General features: G+C 34.8%; 1 protein-coding gene across 4 annotated transcripts in view; it reads left to right on the forward strand.

Moving 5' to 3' along the window:
• The window catches only part of LOC149799227 (uncharacterized), a 71897-nt gene extending 53172 nt beyond the window's left edge, over positions 1-18725 (forward strand). For all 4 annotated transcript variants that reach the window (XM_089958498.1, XM_089958501.1, XM_089958499.1 and 1 more), the window contains 2 exons: positions 5331-5797; positions 10570-18725. In XM_089958498.1, coding sequence (XP_089814624.1) covers positions 5331-5797; positions 10570-10626 — 524 coding nt within the window. In that variant the 3' untranslated portion in view covers positions 10627-18725. The remainder of the gene's footprint in view (positions 1-5330; positions 5798-10569) is intronic.
• Positions 18726-27248: the final 8523 nt, after the last annotated feature.

Here is a 27248-nt window from a genome sequence, read left to right on the forward strand (position 1 = left end):
AAGTAAGGAAATGAAAAATGACTCACACTTTATACAGTATGTTATACATTTTCGTGGTATCAATTCATAATGAGTTGATAACACCTATTCAGGTTGGATTACCTTGGTTTTGTTATGCCAACGTACTGGTTCAGATAAAGAATTATTTACTAAATGGCAGCTTGGCTGTTTGTTTGATGGCAGGCAGACACACAGCTTTGTGGGCAGGTGACAACATTCCTTATTTAGGCTGTAGATTGGTTTGATGGCAGGTGGACACAATGGCTGAGTGTGCAGGTGTCAACATTTCTTACTGAGGCTTTTGGTTGGTTTGATGGTAGGCAAACACACAGCTTTGTGGGCAGGTGTCATTGTTCCTTATTTAGGCTCTAGCACTGCATTATATGATTTTAGCTAAATTTTATATGAAGGTGTATATTAACAAAATAAATTATTCCATCAATATTCGATACAGTTGTTGCTTCTTTTCCTTGTTGTTTTTTAGTTCACATTTCATATTGGATTTCAAGCAGATTTGATATAATTTTATATTTCCGAGTCATTGTGACAATAAAAAACTGGTTTCATTGGTGTTGCGAGCAAATTTACATGAAGAATTTGTTAAATATATTTTTGCCCATATTTTCAGGAGTTTGTGAGGATATGTGTGGCTACAAATATTTCTGCATTCACCTTTAATTGTATAATTTGAGAAATAACTTGCTACAGTGTGCAGACCTGTCATGCACAATGTTGTCATGCACTGTCATTTTGGTTGTACAATTGTTTGTGTGGTATTTTTTACAGCTGTTAATTGCATTATAAGATTTCTTTGTGATACAGTATTGGAACATTGTTTTTTGAAATGTCATTATATTTTCTTGTTAAACTTTCAGTATTTTCACATTTAAATTTCATTACATGTTTAAATCATGAACTATCACCATGTAGTCACACATTTTGATGGAAGAAATATTGTTTTTAGGTATGCCATTCTCTCACCTGCATTCGCAAATGAGAAGATTAATCAAATCCATAATGTGCACTGGTGAGATTTTCCTATCTCATATCTGTGTATATGATGGATTATTTTCTCTCATTTCTTACTTGGAAATAGTATTTAAAACAGAAAGTTGGCATGTTATCAATATGTTTAAAGCTTTCAAAGTGCAAAAGTATTTTCTGCAAGTTTTTGCTTAATTAGAGCATAAACAACTTTGGTTTTTAGGAAAGAATTTGTTGTAAACAACGACTAACGTATAAAGCTATAAATTTGTCTTCCCAGTAGCATAAAGACTAGAATCATTGATGATAATCATAATGTCATAAAGATACTAATGTCATCTACATTGTCATTGAATGCACTGATATAAGAGGTGTATCCTGCATGGCTTTTTCAGATGGGCAAATTACACCACTCATATCTAGAATATGAGAGATACTGGTATCACTTTTTTGGCAGCTTTGGCAACAACAGCAACTGAATGAAAGTTTAGCACTGGGAGGCCTGTAGGGCATGACTTTTAAAAAAAAAAACCTGATTCACTAAGTAGGGATTTATTTCAAAATAATAATGTTTGTAAGTACCATAACAACCAGATAATACATGCATTTTCTTCTGTTACCTTTTGCTGCTATGAACACGTAGTCTGCATCAACGTTCTGGTTCAAAGAATCACTCAATGAATCTGGTCTTAACATTTTCATTCAATTCCAAGACATTTGGATGACTGTCAACCAGATTAGTGAAGTTGAATTATATCTGATAGGCTGGAATTTTGAAGGAAGGTTCTTTTGGACCAGTGGAACCTACACATGACAGTTCTTAGTCATCAGATGGTGTGAATGTACTGTTGAATTTCTTGACTTGTTAACTGCTTGCCTCAGAAGCCTTAGCCCATGAGAAATAGATCTGAAACAGGAACCTAAAGGTTGATAGTACACATATGCCCATTAGTAAGGGTCATGTGTGGGTGAATTCGATTGTTCATTTGTATCTTCAGCACATTATAATTTGAAGGCACTCTATATATACATCATTCTTTCATTCAAAGAAGTGTTTTAAAAATGAAATCCACAAGCAAGGTCCACTTTTGCAATGTAAACCATTGTAAGATGTTAATATTGCTTATATTTGATCCATTCAATATGAAAATGTTTTACTTATCTCTTTCTGTAATTTAACTCATTCATGTCCCAGATTCTAAATACCTTATTTTGTGGTTAGGAAAAAGACAATTGATTTTGGGGTCAAAAGGTCAAAGGTCATGACCATTGTGACTGGTTGCAAAGAAATAGTTTTCAGCAAAAGACCACCTGATTAGTTCTACATCATGTACCTGAACTGAACTTTGCTGATGGCTTGCACTTGCAGAAAGGAAGAAACCTATTGATATTTTGGGTCAGTAAGTGTCAGATGTCAGTTTCACTGAAAGATGAAAATGGTTTCTGCACATAAATTTCCATTCTCAGCCATGTACCTTCACCAGTCTTGGTGCATGACTTAATTATTTAGGCCAAATTATCAAGCCTTGTACATTCAGAAACCTCTCAAAGAACAAATGACATCATCTTTTCAGATTCCTTTTCCATGTTGAAAGGCTGCAGAATCTTAAATTTGAAAATCCCTTATAATCCCAGATATTAGGGAAATGTGATGTTTTCATACAGTTTGGGAAACGTATTCTGTACTGTTGGTTGCATAGTCCCTTTGGCATGAAGGGTAATGAAAGGACAGATAAAGCATCCAAAGGTGCCTGGTGGTCACCAGTTTCCAAATGAAACTTTCCATTATACTGACTTCAGATATTGTACATGTATAAATCAACATATTCATGATAATTGGCAATATATGTAGAATGAAAACTCCACAGACAAACATAAGAATGTTAAACTAATTATAGGTGAGTAGTATCCTTCATACAGAACAAATTGGAAAGATATATTGTTCTGGTCATGTGACAGACACATATACCTGACTCGTGCATACCTTCTGAAGGATGATGCTTGACCCACGTGCATACCCTTCCAGTGTCCACCGATAGTGGGCACATTCCCGTTGGGTGTGTTGATTTCCACCCTGTAAGACAAAACTATTTTGAAACGAACTGCTTGAAGAAAGTGTACAAGATGTACCACCCAAGAAAATCTTGGAATTTTTAAGGGAGTGTAATTTTACAAAAGATTGTAATCATGTTTTAAGGGTTATATGTGTGTTACCTTTATCTGTTGTTTGATGTGGATTTTACTGAATTATTTGCATCTTTACATTTTATATTTTATTTGTTGCACTTAGTTATGCATTTATCTGGAAGACATTATCTTCCTCATTTTTGTACAGTTTAATTTGACATTTTGGAATATAACCTGACACTGCATACCCACTTTTGTGCCAAGGTGTCAGAAATCACTATATATATATATATATATATATATATATATATATATATATATATATATATATTGGATCAGAAAGAAGCATATTGAATATGGAGCCAAATGGTCATTGTTTAATGTTACAGTAACTGAAAGAAAAATAAAGATGTTTGCATGATAACTTTAATTCTCTATCACATATCTTGATAAAAGTTTATGGATGGCTTGCAAAAAGTAATGGAAGTGGCCTAATTAATTTTGGGGGTCCAAAGGTCAAGCTCATATTGTAGCTCTAAGAAAATGAGCTTTGCTGAATACATTTTTTTGTCTTGGGTCAAATCCTTGAATAACATTGTGAATGACTTATATTTTGTATACTGGTAGTAATGAAACCTTTAGCTTCTGGAGTCAGAAGGTCAGCGGTCAGTGTCATATAAGTTCATTAAGAAAATGATGGTTTCTGCAGATTAAATTTAGTTTAAGACTGCATCTCTTGACTAGATATTCATGTCATTGAGACTGATTGGTCAATAATCTCTATTCCCAAGTCAATATTACCCTACAATGGCAACATAAAGAACTATTAAACACAGGGTGAGTGTAGAATGTGCCATACACAGTATTCATCTCAAACTTCACGGAGTTTATGTGCACAGTGACATTGTATATATACACATAGATTTTGACTAGACTTTGTATTTGGCTATATTTTTTCAAGATAGATTTTGATTGTCAGCACTCTGACATTGATTGCAAGGATTGACTGGGGGATGGGGAGTTGAGGTATCTATGTTGGATATATTTCTATAAAACTCAATCTGTAGATACATCAGAAAAATACAATGAATGATGTCAGTTCAGTGTTGTTTTAAAAACAATTGCTTACCTATTGGTATATCTCAACTAGTTAAAGCTAAATCCTCAATTAAGATTTTGTACAGCACTTAGATTGTAAAATGCTAACTCAAACCTGTAACAAAATATGTGATTTCAGTACACTGCAGTTAAAAACAATAAAGGGATGAAAGAAACAGATTTCATGAATTCCTACAAATAAATTATTGCCAACAGAGCATCAGTCCCCTCAGGGGAATCTTGTTATTATAGTGTACATCAGATACACTCTTCAAGTCTCCATCTTTTGCAATCAGTTATTTGGTTATCTAAAGGCAAGAAAACAAGAGAAGACATACAAAGTAAATAATATATAGTTGCTTTCATAATAAAGTTTTGTTGGTTTTAACAGTACCTTTAACACATTTGACTGTATCATGCCAAGGACATGGGAGCTAAGTGCCTTTCCCAAAGATACTTCAAGGCAGCTGACCCAGGCTGGACTAGGGGATCAAACCCATGACCCAATGATAATGAGTCTGATACTCTACCAAAATGATGCAGCTCCCTTTTTCCTTAACTAAAAGATTAGGCTCTTGGACCAAGCTATATGAGCTTAGATATTAATTGAAATCCCTGCTTGAGTTGCTTTCTCAGTTCTGTTCTCATTGAATTCATTGTAATTTCATGGCATCCAAGGATATCTTTTTTTCTGAAATGTTGCTTTTTTCTTGTAATCACTAAAACATACTAGAATGACATTACCACCTTCACGTTTTCACATTCATTTATAAATATAGTTGTTATTTTCAATAAATTAATGTTGTGTGTCATTTATATATATATAAACATTTCTCATATTTTTTTCAAATGTTTCTGCAAAGTCACTATGCTTTAATTTTATAAACATATTTGATTATACTTATTCTCATAAATGTAGTTCTGCCACCTTTTGTAAATTATTGTAATGTATGAAATAGAACACATTTATTGTAACTGTTGTCTGTTTCTTTTGTTAGAGGGATAATGTCATTAGGCACTTTGATGGTTTGGGATCCCAACAGAAATGAAAAGAGAAAGAAATAGAGCATGTACTTTTTGGTCTTAAGATTTTCAATGCTCTGATCTCTTCTTTCCTTCAGTTGCTAACCCATTTGGCGGTGCTGGACCAACACAGACCTCTATGACTGGGATGGGAGTTGCAAATCCATTTGGCTCCACAGGTAGTCAGAATCTGTTTAGTACGACACATTCAGCTCCACAACAGTCTAGCGGATATGGTCATTTTGGTACACCCGGTACTGCAGGAGGTTTTGGGCAGTTTGGTACAGCTGGAACGGTACCAAACACAGCTGGTGGTGGTTTTGGACAATTTGGTACTTCAGGAGTCGGTATGGTACCCAGTACAGTTAGTGGTTTTGGACAGTATAACTCTCCTGCAAGTACTAGTGCAGGTTTTGGTGGACAGTTTGGTATTCAGAATGGAGGATTTGGCACTGGGGGCTCTGCCAGTCAAGGATTCCATGGATTTGGGGGCCAACAGGTGCCAGCTTATAGTGGTGGTGGATGGGGACAAATGCCAGCTAGCTCATCGGCAAATCCATTTATGGTAAGATAACTTATAACTCAAAATATTTTGCCAGATGGCAGAGCAATTTTAGCTTGTGAATTAATAATGTCTGTCCATATGGCATCAACACTCATGTTAGGGTTTGCATTTGGGTCATTTTTTCAGACACTTTTACATGATTTTTGTCAGACACTGTTACATGATTTTTAGAGACACTGTTGCATGCAGAGTTACACTGAGTTGTTATTTAAATGTTTCATTGGAAGTATTATATCCTTCAAATAAATTATCTCCTGGAGGGGTATAACAAACTGATCATTTGATCAGCCATAACAGCCATTCCACCGAGTTTAGTGATCGTCGAAACAAACGATAACCATTTTCTTTACAGTAAGATTGTCTGCTATGGTCAATACAAAGAGGACAGCACTCATTTTCCAATGAAAACTGAATACATCACAACCTGTTGTCATGGAAATAGTTAGTACCTCATCCATATCACATGAAGAGGAGACTGAGAAAAAGAGAAGAAAAGGAACTAAAATACCAAGACATGTGGTTGATTACCTACAACTAGTTAAGGAAAGAACTAAACGGGAGGGATTCTATTTGGTACTTGGAAAGAGCGGAGAAAAAGATAATCCGTTCACTAATGAAAAAGGTTGCAGAGGTTAACTTATGTTCTTCAAAGTCTTCAACAAATGTGATCCTTCAACAGAGTTATCCTATGGGCAACTTGATAAAGTTGGGGGAAAATATGTTCAAATATCACGAAGACCAGCTCCAGAATTTGTTTAAATTGGGTAAAATTTCACTGATTCTCCCATTACAGACAGAAGATTGTGACAAAGTATTTAGTTCACAAAACAGAATCCTCACTGCTTTCACATCAGAAACACAAACAGTGAATAAATTGACTGTTCAGATACAAGTGGGTCATATAGACCATTTCCTGTTTTCACAGGCTTTGAAAAAGCAGAGTGATAAGAAGCAGAAAATATATACATATATATATATATATATATATATATATATATATATATATATATATATATATATATATATATATATATATATACCAGTACAGCGAACTAACTTTGGTATGCAGATATATTTATTAAAAGAAGTGATCTAAAATCATTAAATTTGGTATGCATATACCTTATAATAATCAGCTCCCATTCAGCATTGCCACACCCCTGATTCCCCCACTCTAGAGGTAGAGATTGTGAACCTTCCCTGTCTTTAGAAAATTACTGACAGTGTCTCTGTAACTTTTATTAGAATTGACTAGGACTTACGGGGAGAACTTGAGCCACTGGACCACCTGTAACTAGGGGAATAATTCCCCCATTGTATCCAGATTGTCTGCAGAGTTGGAAAGAGATATAAAATTTGGCATGAAGTCAGGAATTGCATCACTTTCTCCTGTACCAGTCAACACATATATGTTGCTGAAAGGTTGGCATGTCTGTGACTGCAACATTTCTGCATTCATCTCCCTCAAATCTACTGCTGTCATAGTGGTGGCAGACATCATCCTTCTGATTGGTGGGATCATAGCTCTCAACTGGTTTTGTCCGTACTTGCTTGACATACATTGTAACAGCTGACCAGGTTTCCTCAGACCACAAATTGCACATGCTAGAAGGGCAAGAAATACATTTTGTATATGCCAGATAGAATTCATGCATATCTTCCCAACTTGGTATTTCATGCATTTTCTACATTTACAAGGCATATTTCTGAAATGGTAAAGAAATGGAAACAGTAGATAAATGAGGAAATTAGTGTGTTGATAATTTTTTAATAATTAACTAAATAACACCAGTTTCCATCAGCTAGAGCAGGGCTGTCAAACACACGGCCCATGGGCTGCATGCAGCCCACCAAGCCGTATCCTGTGGCCCACAAAATTGTTCGGTGTCACAAGATGTGATGAGAGATAACAAAGGTGATGTGGCCCATGGGCCATCAAAAATTCCCTCATGTGGCCCACAGGGTGATTTGTGTTTGAGACCCCTGAGCTAGAGAGTTCTTGTAACTCCTCAATTTACTTGATGTGGCAGCAGATCTGGTCATGCTTGGCCATCTTAATATGCACTTGTTACAAATGACTTTAATGGATAAGTGGCATTTCCAGTATCACAAGGTAAGATCATTTCCTCTGTTGCTTTAACAGACACAGTTGGCTTGTGACAGGAATTCCTATGGAGAAACCATTACTGGAAATGATGGCACATACAGACCTCATTTCGTAGGTTTGGGGAGACCATTTGCTGCTAGGCTTCAGTACGCACAGCAGCAAAATGGGGATTATGGAAACAGCCTCCTCACATCAACGTTCTAGAAAATAGCAATCATAAATGCCTTTCAGATTTGGAATGATTGATACTGGAGAAAGTTGATCCAGATTATGTCAGATGTCTTTCTTCCTCAAACACAGGCTACTATCTTGCCCAATCTGTGCTTGCTTGTTTGGTAGTTTGATTGTTGATGTTACCAACTTCAGATCAGTGTGCAACTCAGACACATTCCAGGCATCTTTCTTATGTTCTGTCCAGACAGGTCAAGCTATTCATACATCCCTTCATCCATCAGTTTTTCTTGGGATTTGTGGCAACATCTGATGATTGACCTATTTGTGACAAGGCAGAACCACAAGCAGTCCTTCTTTGTCTCACTGTTCCCGGAACCAGAAGCTAGGGCTGTAGAAGCAATGTCAATCAGTTTGATGGGGTTATGGTCATTTGCTTCTCTACCCCACCCCCATGGTCTTAGTACTGAAATTAATACAGAAAATATGGGGTCAGGATTGTAAGATAATTTTGATAGCCCCTCGTTGGTAGAACAAATCCTGGGTCAGTGATAAACTCAAGCTAGCGCTAGACCTACCAAGGAAGAGTGTGGTCAAACTGAATCTTTTGAAACAACCAAGTCCACAGGTGTTTTCCCCATGCCTGTAATGACTACTACTTCACCTTTAGCCCTTGTCAGGACAGCCTTGGAAGAGAACGAATTCAGACCTTTGATTATGGTGACAATCTCAAAGAAGGTCCTCCATTTTGAAGTCATAAGAGGGAAAGTGACATGTTTTGGTGTGGAGTCAGTACCATTGTGCCCTTGAGTGCCTGATTCCCTCAGTAAGCTTACTTTTTTGTCTGACTCATTGAGGAGAAAATGTTGGTATTAATTAACATCAAAGGCTACTGCTCCATGATATTTGACATTTTTAGGCACCATGGCAGAAGATATATCAGTCATGATAAAGGTCAATCTTACCTACTTGTCAATTTTGATTTGAAAAGACCAAACTATCTTGCCTTTTAACAAAATGGAATCTGTTCTGGGTCTTGACATGGCTTAGCTTGGTGAAGTTTTAGGTATTAGCTAGGACCTTGCTTATCATTCAACCTGTTTCCTGACAGCTTTAGGTATTAGCTAGGACCTTGCTGGAACTGTTATCATCCAACCTGTTTCCTGACAGCTTTAGTTTCAGCATGCAGTGTGAGAAAGCTAGATGCCCATTTAGTCAACTATCTATCTTCAGTTCACCACCCTGATAGCCTAAGTGGTTAGAACATCTGCCTCAGATGAGGGAGGTTGCAGGTTCAAACCCCAGCTGAGTCATACCAAAGACATAAACATGGTACTAGTAGCAGCCTCATTTGGCACTCAACATTAAGAAGTTACTGCTAGGACTGGTTGGCCTGGTATCAGAATAATGTGACAGGCTGTAAGAAGGCATCAGTAGTTATCTTAACCTGATAGAACAGTCACATATCACATGACCATACACTGTGATGCTTTAAGCAGGAGAACACGTTACCATTCAGGTGGGGAAACCAGTCTTTCTTCCCTAGAATAATACCCAAGGTATAGGTAGATGCTCAGCTTTTCCCCCACCTATTGCCTATTTTCCTAATGTTAATGCTATCAAGGAATGTATCCAAATTAGAAAGCAAATTTTCTAGTAAATTATGCCTCCTAGAATATTTGCCTGATTATGTTACTTGAAGGCCCTACCAACCGTCCGCTATGTGAGCATCCACGTTGTTAGTTCGCTCAGCTTCAAACTGGCAATGCCTAGTATTGGAAGGGGAGGTAATGTTTAAGAGTTACTGCCTTTTTTCTATAGGATATGTACAGAAGAAATGTTTTGGTCTTTTTATTAGCTGGCTTCGGGAGTTACCAGGTTTATATTCCTAATGTTAATGTGATCTAGTAAATTTTCTCATGTAAAATTTGCTTTCTGATTGGAAAGTGGATCCTGTTTTCAAAAGTGAGTCTTTGTTCATTGAAGTTTTAATTTTGTGATCCTGCCTCAGATTGGAAATGGGATCTTGTTATTTTCCAAGATTGATCATTGTTCATTTGGGTTTTAAATTTTTGGATATGACTCTGGTTGGGGTAGAGGGGAATGTTATTGCCTTAATGGGTTGATTCTTGTTCTTGTTTTTTGTTTGTGGTTGTGGTAATCATAGATTTAGTAAATATTGATACCCATTGAACATTAGTGAACTGACAAGATACCAGGATGTACAATATTGACCCAACTTGTTGTACTAAAGAGCAATGAACTTTGAGGATAAGCAGCTTTTTTCAGGATAAATACAAGGAGAGTATAGTCTGTTTAAACACAAGAAGAATATGAACATTTTTTGTGGCCTTTATCATTCGGCATTATTAATTTTAATTGGAACATGAGCAGAGAAGAAAGGTATGAAATCATGATTTCAGGCATGTATTGAGGGCTAAAATACTTATTTTTCAGTTTTGTTTTATATGACTTATATGTTTTCTCATTTCAGACAGCTGCTACACAGCAGCAACCAGCTCGAGGAAGTTCGACCAATCCATTCTTGTGATAGCCTAACTAATAGACAAGTTGAAGACTTCAGTTTGCTTTAAGTGTTTTAAATTGAAAGATTATTCATATCACCGGGAAATTCCTTGCTGGGATATAGACATATTTTTTTGATGGTTGAAGAACAAAATAGTCTGCCACTTTACATGTGTTACAGCCTGTCTTGTATTACAGCCTGTCTTGTGTTACACCCTCTCGGCAACAAAGTTGTTTGGTAAAGAAATAGCTTTACAAACTGCACTATTGACTTGAATAGAAATGTGTTGTATTAGGTTTTTTTCAACTGTGATGCCAGATTGGAAGAAATACATCCAGCAGTATCATCACCGTTGTTAAATTTTAAGTCTGAGTTTCCAAAAAGTCATCTAATAAACATGTCAAAATGTGTAACCTTATAACCTCCTAAAGACTTGGGAAATATGGTTTTATATGTACCTGCATACATTTGAAGTTATTTCCAAAAATCAGACTTTTTTTAAAATGTGAACATATTATACATTTTGTCAGTTGAAAAACACACCAATATTATATCATAAATATTATGTAAGATGGTTTTAATATGCTGAATGCAGCTACACTGACACCAGAAAAGTATTGAAATTAATGAGAACAGGAGTACTGCACATTGTACTCATCATGAGAATTGTCTTAATACAAATATTTGCTATTTATTTTTTGAAAGTGCATCATTTACCTTCAGGGCATTTTATCATAAAACATACAGGCAGTTGTATGGTTTCCGGTCTTCATTATACCTTTACATCCTGCTAAAGTTGACAGTTTCTGTACCCATTTATGAGACGATTACAGACAAATTTAATTATTGGGAATGAAATTATAAGTTCCTAAATGCACAAGGCATGAAACAGACACCAGTTCTTTGTTTATTTAATATTTTCCTAACACTAAAACTATTGAAATGTGAATGTTAAAGTTGTTTCATTGAAATATTTTGGTATTCGATGGCATGACCTGTTTGATTCATTGTTCTGATTTAGTTTTAGCAGAAGCTATGGTACACTTGTTACCTTTCAGAAAAGTATCTGTGCATAAAATAAACATATTTGAGCAGTGTAGTGACAGAGTTGACACTGAAATAAAGAACACAAGGATCAGAATTGGTTTTCAATTAAAACCTGATAATTTGTTGCTTGATTTTTGTCTTGAAATAGGTTTGCTTGAGAATGTTACTGTAGTAAGCCAGATGATAAACCCCAAGTCTTTTACTTACTGCCCAAGCTATTGGGAACAATTATTTATTTATTTATTTATTTGGGAATTATGATGGGCAAATAAAAAAAAGCCACAGATTTATCATTTTTCTATGCTTGGAATTTTGGAGCATCTCGCTGCTGTCATTTCTGGTACAGATTTGGAAATTAAAAATATTTCTAAACAAGCAAATTGAAAAAATTATCAGTTAAAAATATTTCTCATTGTTGGTATTTTAACAGGTTCCAGCCATATGCATGATGTAACTTTGTAGCTGAAGCATCATGCTTTATGAAATATGTCATAGTTATGTTTGTGTATAATTGTTGAGCTAATTTGATCTCCTCTCACTGGACTTGGAAGGTTAACAAGACAAATTTATCAAATTCTCTATTTGTTGAGTAAAGTATCCTGATTTAGTATGACTGAACATCTTGTTTAAACTCGCTAGACACACTGTATCCTGATTTAGTAGGACTAAACGTTTTGATTAAACTCACTAGACACACTGTATCCTGATTTAGTAGGACTAAAATGTTTTGATTAAACTCACTAGACACACTGTATCCTGATTTAGTAGGACTAAATGTTTTGATTAAACTCACTAGACACACTGTATCCTGATTTAGTAGGACCGAATGTTTTGATTAAACTTGTTAGACATACTGTATCCTGATTTTGTAGGACTGAACATCTTGATTAAACTCACTAGACACACTGGTTCATTTTCTGTGTATCACTAAATTATCCAGATTTGAGAAATTATTAAAAATCAGTATTGCCCACATCAATATCAGAGCCTGTATTTGACTTATTGAAACTTTGATAGTTTTAATTCTAATCATCCAAACTCAAGAAAGTGCTGAACATATCTGCAACCTCCATTTTGAAGAATCGGACCCAGCTACTTTAAATAGTAGATAGCAACTCTAACTTAAATAGCAACCACGTGATTTGACATAATTTTCATTTACCTCACTTCCTATAGTTTATTAAAGGGTTTTCCCTGAAGGTGGCACGACTAAAACCAACTCAGAATGGCTGTTTACTATATGCATAGAAGCACACTTCTATGCAGATAGTACACAGGTATCCATTTGCTCTTCCTTCGGAATGGGGTAATGGCATCCAGTATAACTTACATAATGTAAAGGATTAAATCATGCGTGTCAAAAGAATTTCCATGATACATGATAACATAAATAATACATTTGCTGATTAAATGAAGTTCTTACTGTCAAGTCAATTAAAACCTTTTAAAAAATTAAAGTGTTGACAGGTCAGACATTTTCTTTGAAATTTTCATTGTTTCTAGTTTTAGAGGTTATGTGTTAAAAAAATGTTAAACCAGAATGACTTATTTAATTGAGTTTTTTGAGTCATTAATTTTCTTAGTTACCAAAGTCAAGGTATTAACTGTATTTTAGACTATATTATTACTTTTACATATTCACAAATGCACAAATTTAATTTATAAAAAACTTCCACCCTTGCAATTTGTCCGGGAGTGGGTTTTCACTTGAACTTTCCAAGATTCATTAACAATCTCCAGAATCGTAAACAGAGTGACTATCATATAGGGTTGTAATCATTAACATCAGCCATGTCTGTCATATAGGGTTGTAATCATTAATATCAGCCGTGTCTATCGTATAGGGTTGTAATCATTACTTGAGATGAAATTACACTTACTCCAACTACTGCCAGTTCAGACTTGCACAATTGGCTCCATATTTTCAAATATCAATAGATTGCTATTTTGTTCTCCGGTAAATGGATAAGTATTGAAACATTCTATCAGCCACAGTCCATCATTAATAGCAGGCAGTACAGCCAACAGTTTTCTCCATGTTTTAAAGAACAAATATTTGCCTGAATTTTCAAATCTTTTTCTGTGTTTTGATTTTAAAAAATAGCTATAGTTTAAAGTCATTAGTTCTGATTAATGACTAGCTCTTGATTGACTACTAGGAAGGTGATTGTTATGACATAGGTATACACATTGCTTTAATTAGTTAACTTTATTTTACTGTTTCCTTCTGGTGTAAGTGAAAAGTGAAATGTCAGCTTTTGTAGATATCTGACAGAGCTAATTAGTAAATATATTGTAATATCGTACTGAACAATCTGCAGGAAGAGATGAAATGCCATAAGAGTCAAATTACCTTTATTTTATGTTATCTATTTCTTCCAACTTATAATTTGTGTGTTACTGTGGTACTTTCTGCTTAGTAATTTGTAGTTACATATGCTGTACAGTCTATACCAAATGAAAACCAAGAAAAGTGGAAATCATTTGTTCGTACAGGTTTGTGGACTTCTTTATTATACTTTTTATTATGAAATTACATCCTTCAGTATACATAAATTACATGTAAATCTGTCCTATTTTCTTACTATTGTGGGGAAAAGATAACTTTGCCTTGATATTAACATTTGTACCTGATCCAGAATAAAATGTATCTGGCGCCATTCTTAAATTTATGGAATAGTACAGCACTATTTACATTGGATACAAATTAAAGCAGAACGTGGAGTCGCCCTGTAGCTGAATTTTACAGTTGTCTCAAACTTAGCCAATCCATAGTCACATGACACATGATATGCATTGCTATTCCAATAGTGGGGCTTACAATTCATTTACTTACTGTACTGTTTTCCTGGGTTTTAGCCCAAATTTTCTCTGATTTTTCCCACTGAGGTGTTAGATATTTGAACAAAAATTTTCTTGATGTCAAAGATAACTATCCAGTTATAAAAAACAGGTTTGGAAAGGTTAGAGGATAGTTGGATTAGTCAAGGTTTACTGAGATACTTGGACAAAGTAAACATTGATGGGAGATTTATAATAGAAGTAATGATAATGGCCATTCCATGTTATATTTGGGATCCCTAAGTGATGGAATAAATAGAATAAACCCAATGTACCCAACTGCATGCTTTGGAAGGTCGGTAAAAAGGGATATCATAATAATTTGTATAAAAATTCTGTATAGGGTCTTGCAGAAATGCTAGGAATGAAATCAGTTATTCAGCAAGGAGAGAGAGGGTGATGCTTAGATTTAAGACTTAATCTAAAATAATTATCCATTAACCACCCCCACCTGCCAAACACACATAGGAGGTTAGCAGCTATTTGAATCAGTGTGAAGCGTCCTATTGGAATTCAAGCCATGTTGATGATATGGAGAATTTTCATCCATTATTTTCATGTTTCAGAATTGTTTCTTTATTTTTATTTTCATTTATTTGCATAAAGCACAGATGCAACCAAATGTTTGATCTTTCACATTCACTGCTTTTATGTTATTACTTAGACTGTTACTTACATATTCCATGCTTGGTTAACTTGTTCACTTAAGAAATTGTATAATTTGATAGTAAGTTACAGCTTACCTGCTTGATATAAGTATTGTATTAAATAAATCAACTTGTATACTATTTATTTGCTGTCATGTATATTACTAAGCTTATCAAACATCATACTAGTTGCAGCATATAGTAATTCATTCTATTTGTTTTATTTTCTCTTCAAGCGGTAAACATTACCTGACATACACATTCGATATTGGTGAAGTAGAATGCAGATCATAGGTATTTTCTAAACGAGAGAACATTTTATTGAGTAAAGTAGCCAATATATATAGAGCATAAGGATTTACTGTATGGGGAGATGGAGGCAACGATTGGTTTTCTTCGGTTTGAACCATACAGCCAGGTCAGATAGTATCTAACAATCATGCTTTGTTCCTTTTAATCCAAAATTATTCATATTACATTTATTTTAGGAATTCCTACTATTTGTTCTCTGCATATCTTATACCTGATGTCTTATTTTTCATGTATTTGTGAAGAATTCGTATTAATTTTTGGCCAAAACACACTTGACAGTATCATAGCTGTGATAGGTATGCTGAGTTCACTTGAATTTTGTAGGTTTATGGGTGTTTAATACTGAATCAGTATCAAGCTAAGACAGTTGACTTGGTGACATGTTCTTGTACCTGTTTAATTTTGGGGTCAAGACCAATGTCACAGAAGATTTGGTTTTGATTCAAGTATTTTAATTTGTTTATATTTCCTGAACCACTTGTTCATTTTTCTTTTCATACATATCTATCATTTTACAGCTAAAGACAATTCATTTTGTGACATACATACTCTCCCCTTTTGAACTTGGAGTAAAGGTTTCATGTTTACATCAGTGATTTGGTTTAGTCATTGACATGCAGGAATTGGCCTGGCACCCCGAGTGGCCAAGTAGTCTAAAGCGCTCACCATTACGGATCACTGCCATCTCACCTCTGCGTGGGTTCAAGCCTCTGGTTCTGCGATTGTGGGTACATGAGAAATCTTGCTGTTATCTTCTTGTGGGGCCTATCATGTGCTGAAAAATGGCGTTAAACCCTACAGCAACAACAACAACAACAACAACAAAATCTTCTTGTGGGTCATTGGTTCTTTCTGGGGTTTTCTGGGTTCTTCCTCCACCATGTATACTGGCTACCAGTTATAACCTATCTTGTGCTGAAGAATGGCATTAAACCGTACAACAGCAATAACAGGAATTGGCCTCCTCCTTGTTATCATGGAGTCACAGTACACTGTTGGATTTCTTTGTTGTGTTATACATTTGGATATTATATAATAGATACCTAAAAAAGAGACTTCCTTTGATGTGTGATTGCTTTAGTCAGCATGTAAAGTAATGTAGATTTTGATAATCATTGTCATTGTTGTTATTATTTGTGATTCCTGTACTTGCAGCCTATTTAATATACATTTAATATTACTACATTTCAGCTGAAACAATCATATTGCAGTGAATTACTTAGCTCCCCTTTGGGGGCAAATTTATTGTATTTGACCATAATTTTCAGAGACTAAGACATTACAAAGAAAGCAAGAAATAGGATTATTTTTTCTCTTGCCTTCTTTAAGTGAAAAATGAGTTTGAAGCCATCTGTAAAGGGCATACTAACTTAAAACAATTTTTTCATTGCCTGTTTGGAAGCCTTAGGAATTTGCTGTCAAATTCAATCACACTCATATAATATGATCTCTTTTTTTGTGATGTAAAGAAGGGCAACAAGGAACTAGATGAAATTTTAAAAAATCTGCAGAGAACTTACAGGACATAGTTCCCATGTTTTTGGTTGCATGAATGTTTATTTACAACCCAATGCTCATATAGGTAACATTTTTAGAAGCCACCTGAGTTGTTGGGTAGAATTTTGCATATGGATTGCTCTTTGTACAAAATTATATTAACCTGTAAAACAAAATATGACAATATGTCCATTTTGGAGGGCCTCATTTTATGAGTAAGTAGGTTAGTGATTTTAATGCGAAGTTTAGACAGTGAAGTACCTAGTATCAAGATAGGTTGATATGTGTGGCTTAATCTCATCTTAGTTTTTCAGAGCAGGCTACCACAAATCTGATGGTGGCTACTGGGCTACCACTAATTGAATTCATTTGAAAAATGGATTATTTAAATTCAGATAGCCCAGTGGGCTATTACTAGTTGAATTCCGGTGATGTAATAGGCTACTGTTTGGTGAATTAGGATAGTCCAGTGGGCTATTACTAGATAAATTCAGGAAGCCCAGCAAACTACATTTAGCTGAATTCAGGTAGCCCAGTGGGCTACTGCATAATAATGAAATGTCCCACATTGTTCAAATTATAACTGTACAAATAATTTACAAGGAAGAAGTTTATTTATGACTCCAACAAGACGTCTTTCAGATAACAAAACTTAAACAGACATTCAGATTGTGAAGACTTCACTGAGCTATTAAAAGGGCTTCCAATTGTATGGTGGCCCATTCAGATACCAATTTAATGTTGGACTTGGCAGAGAGAAGGATTATTGATTTATGAATTGATGCATTTTTGTTTCACCCACCATTAGATAATCTTCAATATTTTTGTGGCATGAGGTTGTTTTGATGAAAAAATTGTGGAAAATGTTTTTAAAATGCTAAATATGTTTTTGGAAAATTCATAGTTGTCACTAAAAAAGACCATAAGTTTATTTGTCAGGAAAATAGGTAAAGGTATTTGTAAGTCTTGAGTCCTAGGATTGTAAAATAGTTGAATTCAGAATATAGCAGGAAGATAAGACAAGTATTTCTATACCAGTGATTTTATTTGGGCCATTATTTTTTATCTAGTGTGTAACTCACTGGCCAGTTGTGAGTTATCAGAAAACTTATAGTTGGCTTTTTTCAACTTCCACAGTATGTGGAATTAGGGTGCTTTACATGCTTGGTTATAAAGTTGTACACTTATGTTCCAGTGTTATTTGTTGTATTTATTGTAGCAGCTACTGAAATGTAAGCCAGGATTTCGCTTTTTTTAAATCAATGATTCCACTTCGGTCATTTTTCACATGGTTTCAAGTTCTGATTCGTATGCTCATACCACTAAGGAACATACCTGGAAAAGTACAAGCATGATTTTAGCTGACAATGTTAAAATGTGTACCATCTGTACTTGCACACAAGTTGTATCCATCTGCAAAACTGCATAAACCCAGATCTTTTGCATAATGTGCCAGCAGATCTGGATCTATGCAGTTTGTTAGCAGTAATCAGTAGAATCCACAACATAGATCCTGATCTGCCTGGTGAATTATGTGATCAAGGTTTATGTTGTTTGCAGTTGGACATGACTTATCTTTAAGTATATATGGTATAATTATTACTGTAACAAGAGACGAATACTCATTGTACTGTATCCTTTCCTTGGAAATGTATAGTGTAATCTCAGATATCTGTATTTGTGTACATCTATTACAACTAATTCAGCCTATACTAATTTATGATGTACATTTAAATTCAGTGTTAAGCTATATTTGAATGAAATAAATGATTATAAATATTCTTGAGTTATGGAAGTATTTTTTAAAATTTGAACCTTGCATGCTTCAAGTAAGTTATGGAGGATCTTATGGACATTTCACATTATTTTTTGGAAAAAAGCCAAATAATTTATATCTTGGCAAGTTAATGATTGAAACTCTTCTATAATTTTCATAAATTTTATTTTATTTGGAATAGGAAAAAACGTAAGGTCGTAGGATGAAAAACGGTGATTTTATTTGACAGAACTTCAGAATAAAACTTTGAAATCATTTAAAAATACATTGAGAATCCTCTGCCATTATGTATTTGCCCTAAATCACTTAAAACTAAATTGAGAACTTTCTCTCATTATGCCTTTACCATAAATCACTTAAAAATACATTGATAACCCTCTGCCATTATGCCTTAACCCTAAATCACTTAAAAATACGTTGAGAAACCTCTGCCATTATGCTTTTACCGTAAATCACTTAAAAGTACATTGAGAATCCTCTGCCATTATGCCTTTACCCTAAATCACTTAAAAATACATTGATAATCCTCTGCCATTATGTCTTTGCTCTAAATCACTTAAAAATGCGTTGAGAATCCTCTGCCATTGTCTTTGCCATACATCAATTAAAATACATTGAGAATCCTATGTAATGATACCTTTGCCCTAAATAAAAAAGAGAATCCTATGTAATTATACTTTTGTGCTAAATGACTCTTCAGAACATAATATGTGCTGTCATGAGGTGTTGCAAACAGGAAAATTATGATGGAGATTGTACGAGATTTGCTTGTATCAAATGAAGAACGGATATGTTTTGTCGAGTGTGTGAAAATACTTGTGTATTGGATGGAATATACCCCTTATTCACCTGTAATAAGCAATTCATTTTTGGTTCTTGGTCATATGTGTTGACCTGCCATGAGTATAGCTGATTAAAGTAACAGAGTTCTTATGTTAATCTCTTTACTTTTTATATGCCGGTGAGTTTGGTCACATTCACACAGAAATATTAGTAACATGGTTCTCTTTCCCAGTTCAAGGTAAGAAAGCGTATTTTGGGGAAAATTGAAACCAATTAAGTTCTCAGAGGGATTCGTAGTTTGCTGTAGTGGTAAATTGACGTTTCCACTTGATTCAGCTAATGAACAACATGGAGGACATTTTTGGTCAAAGATATAACTAAAAAGAATGGACATTACATGGACAAAGCAAAATTTGAAATTCTTTTTTTTTTTTAATTATAAATTTTGTATCAACAATAAATATTTTGCAGTATTGAAAATTGTAAATGTCTGCACTGTCTTTGCATGTCTTTTTGCATCTCTGCCTGTCTTTTAGGAGTTTAGCATGACCAATGAATGGATGGTCATATCAACATGCTGTTTTGGCTAAAAGACGTTTACATGTTGTACAGAGATGTTCGTACATTAAAATGATGAGAATCTGAAGAAACAAAATGGCTCAGTATGTAGAGTGCCGGACTCGAACCGAAAGGGCACGGTTTCGAATCCTATCAGCGGACCAGCCTGGGTCAGCTCCTTTGATGTGTCCTTAGGCAAGGCACTTTAATCCTATTGCCTTGGCACTAAATAACCTACTTGTGTACTTGTGTCGTAAAGCAGCAAACAATCCTACAGCCATGAAATTTTCAACAGAAATCAAGCATGGTTAATAGGGCAAGCATCATGAAAATCTAGTCAGTAGTACTTGTCCAGAACGGAATGTATATCAACAGCGAATTTTTACTGTCCATTTTATCCCAAATGAAAATTACTGATATGCCGTACATTATGGACATCATAGTAGCCAGCTTGAAAATCTCTACATTGCTAATCCTAGATCAATGGTCATACCAAAAGTCTTCTTTTGTGATTGGTTGGATCCATATGAAAATGGCGCTGACATTCATTATGGCTGCTAACTTGAAAACTTCTGTCTGTTCCTCATTGGAAAGCTTATTATAACATCTAGTTCTAAATTAAAATGGTGCTGATTTGATTTTTAGTATGGCCGCCAGGGTGGCCATTTTGAAAATCTCTATATTGCTAATCCTAGATCAATGATCAAACCAAACGTCTTCTGTTATATTTGTTTGGGTCCATATTAAAATGGTGCTGACATCCATTATGGCTGCTAACTTGAAAATTGTTATGTCTGCTCCTCAGGGGAAAGCTTCTTATAATATCTAGTTTGTTCTAAATTAAAATGGTGCCGATTTTATTTTTAGTATGGCCACCACAGTGGCCATTTTGAAAATCCTCTTATTGGAAATCTAGAAAGATGGATGGTCATAATAACTTGGGGTTTTTCATTAAAGACATGGAATGCAACTGTTTAGCTGGTCTTACATGAAAATAGTGTTCAAATGGGACAATATGGCCACGTGGTGGCCATCTTGAAAATCCTATCACAACCCAGCATGAATATATTGTATGACTATATTTCAATAATGTAATGTTGGCCCAAAACATGATGCCGATCTTACATTCAATATGGCTGCCACAGTGAGTAATTTAAAGCTGTTGTATCTCAGAAATGCCGTCGATGGTTTCGCCACTACGCAGTTAAAATATTACATGGTCTTATCTTGAATTCCTGGAAATTCATTTCTCCAGTATAGCTTCTTTCGAGGGACTAATTTACCAATTACGTCCTGTAATACTTGGCAGTAGGGGTTCCAGACTGATTAAGCATAGCAAGTATGTTGTAAAATAGGTCTAACTAAGCCTTATTTCGTATTTTACGAGCAAGACGAGGAGTTACATTGTAATTGGCCTAAAAGTACGATTTGCATGTTTTGTTTTTTTTTTGATGCAAAAGTTCAAATTCAGATCAACAGTATTTGTGAATCCTAAATATTACCTTTTCTAATGAAGTTCGTTCCAAGGAACATGATATACCAGTTTTTACTTTTTTCTTGTCACTTGCTTTATATAGCATGTTTCGATGTTGGAATTCCATACTCCATGTTCGTATTTATTATTCGAGCTTATCAATGCCATTTTGAATTGGTTTGAATTGATCTCTAACATGCATCGTCATCTACAAAAAAGGCGAATTTCTTACTTAGCTTCTAATCATGATGTCATTAATTAACAGCGAGAAAAGTACTGTGCCCTGGCGTGCTCAATGTTCTAGGCAGCATAGAAAAGGCTGTACAACGCCTAGTTTTGCCTGCAATAATTTACTCCCTTACAGTTCATACGGAACAGTCAAATTCTCTTTCAAAGTCTAGTATAAACATATCGTCTTCATTACACAAAATCGTATCTAAATATTTAATCTAATCATCAGCAACACGTCATAAATGTGTTTCACAACCGTTAAGTTTTCCGAATGGTTGTTGCTTGTCAGAGACAGTATAAAATTGTCTAAATAGTTCATAATGTTAGAACAATACGCTCAAAGTATTTTACAGGCCACCCTGACGGGTGAAGCTAATGGTAATTACAGAATCTAAGCTATTTTTGGAGATAGATAACTTTTATTTCTTGTTTTATAGCATTTATTTCATTTAGCGCATTGTACACAAATTGTGTTCCCATGTAGATCCAACCATGCCATCGTATATGAAATCTCATTCATTACGTTGTCAAGCTTGTGTGTGGGAGGCGAGGCATAGTCACTTTTCCTATTGGAATGCTGTCGTCGTCATACATACATATACATAGCATGTTTATAGAACTCTAGGGATAAATCCTGATTATTTGAAAGAACGAGTTAGTCCACAATATACATGCATATATGTGATTGTTTTTACACTTTGGGGGTTTCTGTCCCCATTACTTTTGTTGAGGAAAAAAAAGAAGCTTAGATAAAAGTGAAAGCTTCTTGTGAAAATACATAGAGCCATACAGTTCTTAATTGGACTAAAACAGTTCAAGTAGTCTTCTTTCTTTCATAGAAAAATATATATTGTTGGCAATATAGTATTGTTGGACATTATGCAGGGTGTTTTGTCGTAATTCCCTTTACTGCGTCTTTGCCTTGATCTTCCCTTTCTATGATGATTCGCTTTGCAAAAAATTCCTAAATCTATGTGTTTTGCCTTCTTTTGATTTTTGGCATAACCAGTGTTGTTATATGTAGCTCCTAAACGCCAAGAAACAAAATGAAAGTAATCTATTTGGAATTAAACCAGTCTGGTACACGTTTCTTTTTTTAGGCCCAACTTGCGGGCTCATTGAAGTAGAATAGATCTGAAGCGAGACATAAAATTATCATTTTTTGATAAAATTCCCTCAAAAATCACGACACAAAATTTCCCTTTTTTATATATGGTATATCAGGGTCAGAGAGGTATTCCATCCAATGCGATTTAAAACATATTGATATTAGTAAAGAAATAAATCGAGATGCAAGAAAGAATCTAATCCAATAATAATAAGCTATGTTCTTTTCCATACCTTAAATTCATTAAGTATAACATTTACTTTTCTTCATGTTTACATACAATGATGTCAACATTTCCACTCTTATGCCGAGTCATACCAAAGACTTACAAAAATGGTACTAACATTTGCCTCGCTTGGCGCTCAGCATTAAGAGGTTAGTGTTAGGACTGGTCGGCCTGGTGTCAGGATAATGTGACTGGGTGGGACATCATGCTACATGTCTGCGGCACGATTCCCCAGTGCTAGACATCACTATAAACTGTTACACTGCAGACATTGTTGCGATATGACTGAAACAATGTTAAAGCTACATTAAAAATCCACCCAAATCCACTCTTATGGTAATATCAGCTGTTCTTTAATGTTGTTGTTTTGGTTTAACAATATTTTCCAGCGCATGACAGACTATACATGATGGTCAGAATAACTAATGGTGGAAGAATCTGGATAAATCTCGTTAAGAACTACCGGCCCACAGGAAGCTATTGGCAAGGTTTCCCACATACCCACATGAGCTGAGCCCGAGACGAGAATCCACGCGGACAGAAGTTAGCTGGCAGTGATATGTACATGCATTTGATCTGAATATACATTTTTCTTCAAGTGCACTGGTTGACAAAAGTAATGTTCACAAAAAGCACTAGGAGAAGAAGAAAAATGCATCTTGTATGACATCCAAGTGAACACACTATTCCATCAAACGTGCATACTTTGGAGTGCTTAAATGCTGTTCAAAACAGAAAATTGAAATGATTTTCTTCTCAACGGAACTTCTGTGAATCGAGATTGATGAAGAGCAATTGTGATACGTTCCCTTATCTATTTATGAATTAGTCTATTATCTCGGCTTTTTTCAGATAAAATGTGAAAAGGTCAGACATTTACTTTGTTTTGTCGACGTCAAGTGGCTCTTGCTTAATAATTTAATGGCACGGTTTACATTCAAAAGTAGAAGTCCATACAGTTCAAACAACGTGTAAAAACTAAATAAACAAATAAACGAACAAATTCAAGGATTTTCAGTAAATACAATCATTTCATCTCAATACGAATATAAATATAACTATTAAATTTCATTTATCTACCTGGAGCGGTTTATGCTTACTCTTGTCAACAATGGTTTATTTATTTAAATGTCCAGTTCCAAACAGTCTTAAAATATATAAATATAACTAATTAAAATAAAAGATGGTTGTAATAAGCTTGACATTGTATTCAGGTTATCTACCTACGCATGCGTACACAGTGCTAGCAAAAATGCACTTGTATACGTTGAATAGTGTTTGCCCACTGTTGCTAAAATCTTCTCGAGACAGACAGATCTACAGATGCACGGGCGGCGTTTGGACTGGACCAAATCAAAATGCCTTACTGAATGAGTGAAGTTCGGTTGAATTGTTATACACACAAGCAAATGCTTCAGTCAAACTTCATTGCTATTTAGTTAGTTTGATATTTTTAATCGGTGAAGAATATACATATTTTGTAAATAAATATTGTTTTTCTAAGGTTTACAAAATATTGGAATCGTTTCAGAACTTGTAGACCATTGTGGATATAAAAGCTAGGAATTTTAAATTAATGATTGTTTGCATGGATCTCAATTTAAAAATTGCAGACGTAACCCAGTAGTTTATCGAAATTTATTTCTTTACATTAACACATCAATAAATAAATAATAAAACATTTTAAACTTTTTTATATAGGTAAAATTATTAATTAGGTATGGTCATTAATTTAATGTAATCGTATGTTGGGAGAATTTATGAAGTATGAGTGTATGTGTGTCTGAGAGAGAGAGAGAGAAAGAGAGAGACCATTTTGAGACAGTCTCCGACCTAACGAAATGAATCTACACCACGTCGCACTACATGTATACAAGGTAATTTTAGTAATTTTATTTCAACGATTGACGATCCTATAAATAGGGAGGCGCCGTAGCGGACAAAAGCTGTTCCAATCAGACCGTTGTCATTGAAATTTTAATGTCAGATGTCAATAATTCCAATTTGACGTGTTGTATCAAAATTGCTTGCCCTGAAAGTTGCATTTTCTACGTCGAGATTTTAGATTGTATCCATTAAATTAAACAGTAGTGATTGAAAGCTTTATTTTCATTGTCGAGGTTGTACATTATCGTTTGAAAAACACGGCATTAGCTGAAATTTCTGTCATATGTCGTGAATTTCTAATTCGCGTGTTGAATTAAACTGTTTGTGTTGAAAGTTCCATTTCATATCTCGAGTTTTTAGATTGTATCTGTTGAATTCTGTTGGTGGTTGGACCTTTTATTGTGCTAGTCAGAATTGCTATATTTATATAGTGAAATCTTATGTTTGTGTTAAAAGTTACACTACATAATGAAATACTCCCTTTAACAATTCAGAACAATATCGAGCATTAAGATGCGTCATTTGTGTATTTCGTTGTGAGGCGCCATCACCTTTTATCATTTACAGTTTGAAAGTTACCGTTCACTGGTCGAGAATTAAGATGAATTTTCTCGCTAGTGGTCGCTCTTGTAAAACGGCGCGTCTTATATTTAAACAAGGAGACTGTTCGTCGTGGCTCGTTTTCATATGATGCGCGCTAATACTAGTAGCCTACATCTCTGATTAAAGGATCATTTTGACAAGCAGTAGTAACGTGCTGCGGGACTTAATTCTATATATTTTTAATGACATTAAAATTGTTGCATAACATGGCAAGTGGGATAAGTTTGAACCCTAATTTGAGTGACATGCTAGCGAATCTAGCCGACAGGAATGGGCTGGATTAAGCTTAGACATAGATGGGGACAGAAGGGCGCCAAGCATCAACAACATATTTGATCGGTCGTTTTCAAGATCTAGAACGGCAGCACCCACCTCAGTTGTGGACAAACTGAGGAGTCTCTTTACGTAAAGGATACACGCACGTGTTGCAACGGAACTTTTGAAGTGTACGCAATTTTTGTTTGAAAATTTGTGTTCGGATAGAATCCAGATATTTGTCTATGATAATAGCGCGCTGAAATATTTTAAAAAAAAAAAAAAAAAAACTTGTTTTGTATTCTTTTAAGTGACACACTCCCCTGCCATATTTCTCCCTGCCAAGCCATATTGATTCTGTAAACTCAGTCATCTAAATGTAATTAGCTAAAATCAGATGCCTACCGGTTATTTTCCCTGTTTATAACCCAGTATAGCCAAAACAATTGCTATAGATGCTTCCCGATTACGACGAAAAACCTGGCGGTTTCTCCTATATGCAACCATCAAACTTGACAATACTGAGCAAGCCGAAACTGAAGCAAAATCAACTTGGAAATTGGTAATATAGATACTGAGAGCCTGATTTTTGTTCTGTTTATGTATGTCTGATTTGTAACAGTATCGTCATATTCAATAAATTTATTTCAAGTTTCAAACACCATATAAACTCAACGGTAAATCTGTCAGATACCATAAATGTAGCTGCTGATAACTTGATTCAGAAACTATTTATACAGACGATTGACTGCTCAACCCTAACGTTAAATCAAGGACAGTAACTCTAAATTAATTCAGTTAACGGTTGCGTTTATTTCATGAGTATTCGCAGAGAAAATACAATCACTAGGAGATTACAAATAAATGTGGAAAATTTATTTTAACTTGCATGCCTTGATGCACGCACTTTTTGTTGATTTTGATATGATAATCCCAGTTTTACCCCATGAAGAGAGTTGATAGTTCAGAAGTGACAATGTTACGTCTTACATAAATTATATTTCATCTAGTTTCCTTCAGTTCTAAATTCACAAAGTATACAAAAGAATATTCAGCTATTGATTTTCTGTCAGAATATTTGTAAAAGAGTATTAAAGTTTGAATGTTGAGTTATTTGTTTCAGTTCAGATGAGCATAGTCAAATTACAATGAAAAAATCCTGAACAGTTGCATATATTGTTTGTGTATAAACTTTAATGCAGCTGAAATTCTTCATCAATCTTGATAAAAAATTGTGATGAAAACATGCAAATCTGAGTTTTATACACACTGGCATGTGTCTTAGTTGTTTCCATATTTATAGTAGTTTTTCCATAAATTTGTTTTTGAATAAAGCATTTAGATTTACAGTGTCTTTTTCTACTTGCCATTGTGTTAAAGACTGCAATTTTGGGCCCATG

Source organism: Sinohyriopsis cumingii, chromosome 5 (assembly GCF_028554795.1).
Source record: "Sinohyriopsis cumingii isolate HCF-2022 chromosome 5, ASM2855479v2, whole genome shotgun sequence".
NCBI classification, from domain to species: domain Eukaryota; kingdom Metazoa; phylum Mollusca; class Bivalvia; order Unionida; family Unionidae; genus Sinohyriopsis; species Sinohyriopsis cumingii.